General features: G+C 41.5%; 1 protein-coding gene across 2 annotated transcripts in view; it reads right to left on the reverse strand.

The window, feature by feature from the left end:
- abcc9 (ATP-binding cassette, sub-family C (CFTR/MRP), member 9) overlaps positions 1-7,993 on the reverse strand; it is a 93,502-nt gene that overhangs the window by 73,698 nt on the left and 11,811 nt on the right. The window contains exons 4-9 of one of the 2 annotated variants that reach the window (XM_078242836.1): positions 7,767-7,891; positions 6,431-6,597; positions 6,047-6,148; positions 5,233-5,373; positions 4,928-5,122; positions 1,556-1,720 (exon numbers count right to left, since the gene is read on the reverse strand). In XM_078242836.1, the coding sequence (XP_078098962.1) occupies positions 1,556-1,720; positions 4,928-5,122; positions 5,233-5,373; positions 6,047-6,148; positions 6,431-6,597; positions 7,767-7,891 (895 nt within the window). Of the gene's footprint in view, positions 1-1,555; positions 1,721-4,927; positions 5,123-5,232; positions 5,374-6,046; positions 6,149-6,430; positions 6,598-7,766; positions 7,892-7,993 lie in introns of those variants that run through there. The other variant, XM_078242835.1, reaches the window with a different exon arrangement.

Consider the following 7,993-nt stretch of genomic DNA (forward strand, 5'->3'; position numbering starts at 1 on the left):
AACTCCATTTTCCATAATCATGAAGCCAAAAGAAATCATCATAAGTAGAGGTAATTTTAGCAAAGAAGTAAATCCCTTATGTCCTCATAAAACAATAAAATAAACAAATGTCAGCTAGCTCACACAATAAACAAAGTCTGTCCTCTGGATATAATAAAAACATTTTAATTAAACGTGTCTTGGACTCTGAAATGACATTTTTAGACCTTTTCGAAGTAACACCTGAGTATAGGGGTGTTGAAATTAATCTTTGCATTGATGCATCGTGATGCAGACCTGGACGATTCTGCATCGATGCAGTGACAGACCATAATCGATAATTGCCTACTGATGTCACTTGTTGATTTTCCGGTTGCTGCTTTTTTTTTTTCGGATGCTGTCCGTCATGTTCAGACTCCGCTACATTCAGGAATTGTCTTTTTTAAGAGACGATACAATAAAATAAAAATAAAAAAGTAGCCTGGGTGCCAGCCCAACTTAGCCCCGTTGTGGAGCAACTATGCTCGAACCAGAGCTGTTTGGACCAATCAAATCGTCAGGGCGGGCTTTATACGATGATGGACAGATGATCAACAGTAACGTAATCAACCACGTCACCAAAGAGCGCTTGGGTTGAATTTGTTTACAACAAAGATGGCCGCCGCTGGAGAATTGAGATGTGTAGATTCAGCCATCGCGACAGCGCATTGATTTAAAAAGAGGAACAGAGAACCGCGATCAAGGCATTCGTCGATCGGAAATATGGTTTTGCCGTCCTTCCTACGGGATTCGGCATAAGTTTAATTTATCAGCTGGCCCCGAAGGTCGCTAAGAAGATAGGGGGGCAATGAAAACCCTGTTGCCCAACCCCTCCGTTGCTCTGATTGGTTGTAGGTCTCTCCGTTGCTCTGATTGGTTGTAGGTCTATCTGTTGCTCTGATTGGTTGTAGGTCTATCCGTTGCTCTGATTGGTTGTAGGTCTATCTGTTGCTCTGATTGGTTGTAGGTCTATCTGTTGCTCTGATTAGTTGTAGGTCTATCTGTTGCTCTGATTGGTTGTAGGTCTCTCCGTTGCTCTGATTGGTTGTAGGTCTATCTGTTGCTCTGATTGGTTGTAGGTCTATCTGTTGCTCTGATTGGTTGTAGGTCTATCTGTTGCTCTGATTGGTTGTAGGTCTATCTGTTGCTCTGATTGGTTGTAGGTCTATCTGTTGCTCTGATTGGTTGTAGGTCTATCCAATTGAGTGCAGAGGCATTGTCTTTCCTGGTTGGGTTGAAACATGCCCCATAATCACAACCCAATGGAGCAGAATCAGACTCATATTCTGACTAGAATCTGAGTATGACGACGTCAGGCTAATAAAAAAGGAGAGTTCATATATATCCGACTGCTTGAATTTGGTGATGAAAACCATGTGTAGCGATGTATAATAACATTGAGGAGGTGAAGCATCGTGATACCGAATCGATTTGAATCGTTGACAGGATGATCGTAACCGAAACGTGAGACCAGTGACGATTCACACCCCTACCGAGTATGGAAACAAAAGTTACATCTCCATGATGTTTCACTCACCAGCAGGGCTCCGCGCAGGTTGATGCCCGTTTCTATGGTGACGTAGTACGAGGCCTGCAGGAAGGTCCTCTGGAGGACTAAAGCCAGGAAGAGAAGCACAGCCAGGACTGAGGTGTTCTGGAGCAGCTCAGTGGTAGACATGAAGTACACACCTAAATATGTATCCTACAACAGAGCGCGCACACACACACACACACACACACACACACACACACAGACACACACGAGATACATTAACAGCTAGTTCTTCTTAAAGGTTGCACGCAAGCTGAACTTGTATCAGGCGTCACATCTCTAGTCTCCTCCGTGTACACACTGAAGAGAACCACCTGTATGAATATTAGGGGTGTCACCATTCTTCAAATCCCCAAATCCATTTGACTTTCAATTTTAAGGTCTCAACTCGATTTAAACTTTGGACAGCAACGCCACAATAAGAGTTGAGAGAATAAGACTGGTGCTGACGCTATTCAGTATCAGCGGTTGTTTTTTGACGGCGGTTTTTGTCATTTTATTTTGCCAATTTAATGGTCTAATTTAATGGCTCTCGTTCGAGTCTCACAAAGGACGCCAGCAATGGCAGAAAGAGACAAGAAGAAAAATAGATGTAAGAATATTTACTTTCTTGCCATTTTGTGAGTTTAGTTTGGTTATTTGTTAGACTAAAAAAAGCTAAGAGAGCAGGTGGAACGTAGCGAACTTGCCGCTCAAACACATCTCCCGGCTGAAACTACGGGGAAACTTTGACCACAGACATTTGAAGCGTCATTCGAAAATCTCCATAGAAGCTTTGAATGTAAAAAATAAATAAAAACAGCCATTGAATTTTCTATGCTTTTTTGCATCAACGTGATGACGAACGTTGGGTTGTGAGATGTTTAATTTGCTGGATTATCCAAAAAAGACATTCATGTGTTATTTAATAGTTTCTGTATTGATAATTTTCAGAAAATGATACATCAATATTGCAACGTACACATACATACATACTGTGATGGGAGGATTTTATCCAGACTGTATAGCCCACTCCTAGCACTGTGAATGAATATGTATGATTTTTCATACACATACAGTATATACCAGTGTATGAATAAAACAAGATGGAAACACACACACACACACACACACACACACACACACACACACACACACACACACACACGTAGCAAAAAGCTCAGTCTGATGCTCAGCAGACCTCTCCTCTGTATTAAAGTGTGAGGTGAGTGGGGAACTTTCCATGTCACTCAGAAATGCAGCCCAGCTCTGCTCTGCTCTTTATCGCAGCGGTCCATTATGCCCACTTTAATAGGCAGGCAGGCACAGACCCGACAACATCTCACCTTCAACATCAACTCTAACAGCAGCCAGCCAAATGGACTGAATGAAAATATACTTTCATCAGCATCTGCTCTGCCTCTCCGGCCAATTCTGTATGATGACCTTTTGGAAGAGGCTGAGATGGACTTAAGAGGAGTCGATGTCTGTGATCAGCTCTGCCAGCGTCTCTTTCTTCGCCAGACGGGCCGTCTGTAAAAGTGTCTGCGTTCTCTCCGTCTGCTGCACCCTCTACATTGTGCTGTCATGGGAAGACACTATTGTTTTGTGTTATTGTAGTGGAATAGTTACAGGTTTGGTCCAGCTGATATTGATTTATAACACTGGTGCAGATCCTGATATATGTGGAATGAAGTCAATATCTTGTGCATATATTCAACGAAGTGCTGGGACAATTGGTTGATTCACTGACTTGTCCATCAACAACAAAAAAGAATCAACAACAATTACGATCGTTCATTGAAATTATCTGATAAGCAAAAGTGACAACTGCTTTTCTGGGATTTGCTGCTTTTCTCCTGGTCAATAATTAAATATCTATGGGTCATTTGACCTCAAAACTAACTACTTGATTCCTACTGCTTCCTGAAAGATAGCCTACAAAACACTATTATAATCTTAAATAGGCAAGTATTTTTTGCAACATTGGGCAAAAATTCCTTAATAATCTTGCAGCATTTAAGTAATCTGAGACTAAACTAGACTTGTGCACATCCCCTTGGCTTTGTATTTAGGCTTTAGGTGATCTAGCCGTGACTCTGGCCAATCACAGGTTGTTTCAGAAGAAAGAGCGTTCCTATTGGCTGTGCTGTGCATGCATTGCCCTGCGACAGAGAGCTGCAGGATGAGGTCTCACTCTACTTTGAACTCGGGTGTTTTTATTGCTTTGTACCCACTGCAGCTTTAGTGGGGGTAAACCGATGTAAAGTATGAGCTATAAACACTCAAATTAAAGGTCGTCCTCTCAAACAAACAATAGTAAAGCTGAAAGAAGAATTTTGTATAAATACAGCATTTCCCCCCCAGAGGTTTGACCCTGACAGCTGACATCTAAAATCACTGCTTTGACTCCAACACGGGTTCAGAAATGAATGGACCCGGCGCCATAGGAGAGTCACAAGTGAACATCCTGTGATTAACACAGACTGTGAGTGAGATGACAATGTGAAAAGTTAAGCGTCACTCATTTCCCTTCAGAGAAATCACTTTGGAAATTGAAACCCATGTTTGGGCTGATGTTACTAAAGCCGTCAACGGGACCAATTTCTGGTCTAAGTGTTTACATAAGATCACTTAATTAAATGTTGAGTGCATATTAGTGCATCATTGTGGGTCATCCACACACACACACACACACACACACACACACACACACACACACACACACACACAGTGTCACTGGTGCTGGGTGGTCCAGCCAACCAATAAATGACTCACTCTCCAGTGTGACCTCAGCGAGGCGTGGGTCGCAGTCATCGTGTCACCACCAGTACGTGTGTGACTGCATGTCTAAGTGTGTGAACAACGCTGTGTCTGACGTGATGATATGATTGTAACGTCATGATGTGCAAGTCCTGAAAAGGTATTACGCGCGCTAAGAATTTCCTCGCCTTTCAAAATGTCCCCACTTTCTGTGTCAAGGTCTAAAACACACACACACACACACACACACACACAAGACACTACAATGGCATTTTTCAGACCGACAAATCAGGAGAAAATTTTGTTTGTTTCTGTCTAAGGACCAAACTCTTGCGAGATCTGGCAACACAGATAAGCGAACGTCAACTAACGTGCGCAAACGCCCTAACAAAACTAATTCCTGTAATGCTAAATATTTCTTTCAGCTTTTTTCAGGTAATGTCAGCATAAGAACATATTTATAAATTATACAAATATGAGTTTTCATCCATCCACACTTTCGAGGCCACACCCATTTAGGAGGAAGGAAGCGTGTACCATTTCACACCATTGGCGCAGAGTGTAATACGACCAGTAGATAAGTAATAGAGAATCTTTGCAGAGGCTCATACATACACCCTTGATCTTGTTTAGCGGTGTGGCACTGCCAGTCTTGTTCAGGTACTTCACGATTCCAGAGATGCAGAGCGGCCCGGCGAAGCTCAGCAGGTCAGCCAGGTAGCGCAAGGTGCTGCTGAGCAGGATGGGACGACCAAACGCTCGATACATGGAGCGCCAGATTGACGGGGCGCGGTTCGGATCCTCCGCTGTCTGTGTGGAGTGAGAGTTTAGGGAGGGAAGATAGACGCATTTTACATTTGAACAGTCGGAAAACCGCATCGCATCTGCGTGAAATCAGATTAGGACGTCCATCTGCTCACCCTTTGATCCTCATAGGCGTCTTTGAGCCGAAGGTAGTTGGTGAGGGCTCTCATGGCGATGGGCAGCTTGCCGATCTTCTTCAGCTCTATGGGCCTCTTATGGGCTCCAATGATGAGAGGATTCATCCACCAGTATGTTGCCTAAAAATGTGCCAAGAATGTGTACCATTTACTACTGCCACTTTGTGCTCCAGTAACATTAGATATTGATTATGAGACCTAAACATTGAGCTTTTTGGTGACCTAAATATGTGAACACATATTTAGAAACATATGTGGGTACATTTTTACTTGTATTTCAGACTACCCGGATGGTCTCAATAATTGTTTTGAAAAGTAGAAAAAGAAAATGATATCTACCTTATTATTATTATTATTTTTTTTTTTTTCGTGTGTGTGTGTATGTGTATGTGGGACCTGTCGTGAATGAGGACCAGCAATGTGCGGGGTGGGCAGGAAAATGGGGGCGGGGGTGGGAGAGGTGGGCGGATGGTCGGACGGGTTGGGGGAAGGGAGGGGAGTTGGTAGTGTGGGGTTGGTATAATCATTCATAAGTATTGAGGGAAGCATAGTATGTAAAAGTAGAGATGAAATTCTGTTGAAACTCTGATTTTGATGAATTTCTGAAATAGTTTTTTTTCCATTGTTGTCGTTTGTTGTTTTTGATGTACTTCCTGGTACCTAATCATGATGACCCACAGAAATTAATAAACAAAACAGAATATATATATATATATATATATATATATATATATATATATATATATATATATATATATATATATATATATATATATACACGGTATATATCTACCTTGGACAGCAGGTTGACAAACGGCTGCAGAAAGCGAACCCCCAAATCCTGTAAATCCTCCGGTGGTTTCACCTTTTGAGGGTTGGCAAAAAACACGTACTTCTACAGGGAGAAATATGTGAAAAAACAAACAAAAAAGACATGTTAGTATAAAATATATTGAAAAAATCTAAACAATATTGATGCCACACACACATTAAACAAATAAACAGACAAAAGATGACTAAAAAACTAAGAAAAAAAAGTCACCCTTTATCATTTTTGGAAAAAAGTACATTTCTAATAAAGTTATTAGAAAAGAATATATGCGGTTTTTGTGTTCCACCTTTCTTTCTGGATTAAACACATTACTTAACTGATGTTGGATGAAACATGATTACTCACTCTGACTCTTATGACATTGATCTCCACGGCCATCAGCAGTCCGTACAGGAGGACTAGCAGGGCAGTGATGCAGAACCTCAGGTGTTGTGGGCCAACAGAGTACTCTGCAAACTTCCACAGCTTAATGGACTTTGTAATGAAGGCCAACACCCAGTAGATGAACAGGACTGTGTGGAAGTAGAAATGAAGTAGTGGAATAAAAATGGACTGTTAGATTGCTGCTGTTTCATGTTGATTGATGTCGATTGAATGTATATTGTTAAAATACATATTTCATGAGCCCATGCAAGGGCTGCAAATCCTTTGTAAACATTCCCCTTGGTATCCTCTCTGGTGTGCCTCTACTGTAGCCACTTTTAGTTCCAGCATTAATGTAAACTATGAATAAAAGGGGAACTCCACTAATTTAACACATCAAAGTGAATTTTCAGGTTTGTATGTCATAAAAGGTAGTATAAAGCCTTTAGAGTCTCCAGAGGAAGCTGTGCAAAGTCTGCTCAATGTACTTAAAATGTGTTTCATGCATCTTGCCGTCAGCGTGGTTGGTGCAGTGTGGACGGCGATATGACGCGCGGCCTGGCAGACATTTTATCGGAATACAGCATAGAAATCAGCTGAGATCATATTAGTTATAATAGTTATTTTCTTCTTCACATAGGCTAAATAAAGGTATTTCCACCGTAAAAAAAGTGTATCCGAATACAGGAAATAAAGTCGTTGATGCTCAAACTTCCTTTGGGGAGGACACCCAGACCCCCCACTATAATATGGCCGCCCATCCCCCAAAGGCAGATTCTGGCCTATATATATATATATATATATATATATATATATATATATATATATATATATATACACATACACACACACACATACATACACACATATACACAGTACAGTATACCCACTACAATACATTAATCTACACCACTGCCTTCTAGCCCAGCCCCCGCTGACCACAAGAAGCATGAAACCTGTTTAATTGATGTTACTCTAGGGTGCCCTTCCAGTGAACAAACCATCTGCTCATCTCTGCATTCCAACTGACGGCTGCCAAGTTGCATTGTGGGTAATGTGTTTGCCAGGTTTTGACAGGGAAGAAAATTGGGTGATATGAAAAAGATGATATCGCTGGTTTGATTTTGATCCTTTTTTTTTTTTTTAACTCTCCATCGTGAGTCCAACAATAGTCTGGGGCCGCAATGCTAAATCATTGGAGTCAAAAGCTGGGAATTATGAACTGATTTGTACAGGATGGATAAAAGTGTATGCAAAAAAGAAAGATGAGGATTAACCAGCCCAGTCCCCCCCTTTCCCCCCCAGTGTTGAGTCTTACCAAGCAGCAGTTTGGGGAAGTTGGATGTCTCTATGTTGTGGTAGTAAACCACTGATGTTGTGGCTGCTATGAAACCCATGAAGGCTGGTATGAAGAGATGGAGGTGGTTGGTCTGCATCCCTCTACAGCAAGAGGCAAATACAAAATACAATTAGTACATTTAAAAGACTCGATAATTTGAGACAAAATTACCATTTCACTTACATTACTGGTGTAAGGGACACCAA

This window comes from Sander vitreus, chromosome 23 (assembly GCF_031162955.1).
Source record: "Sander vitreus isolate 19-12246 chromosome 23, sanVit1, whole genome shotgun sequence".
NCBI classification, from domain to species: domain Eukaryota; kingdom Metazoa; phylum Chordata; class Actinopteri; order Perciformes; family Percidae; genus Sander; species Sander vitreus.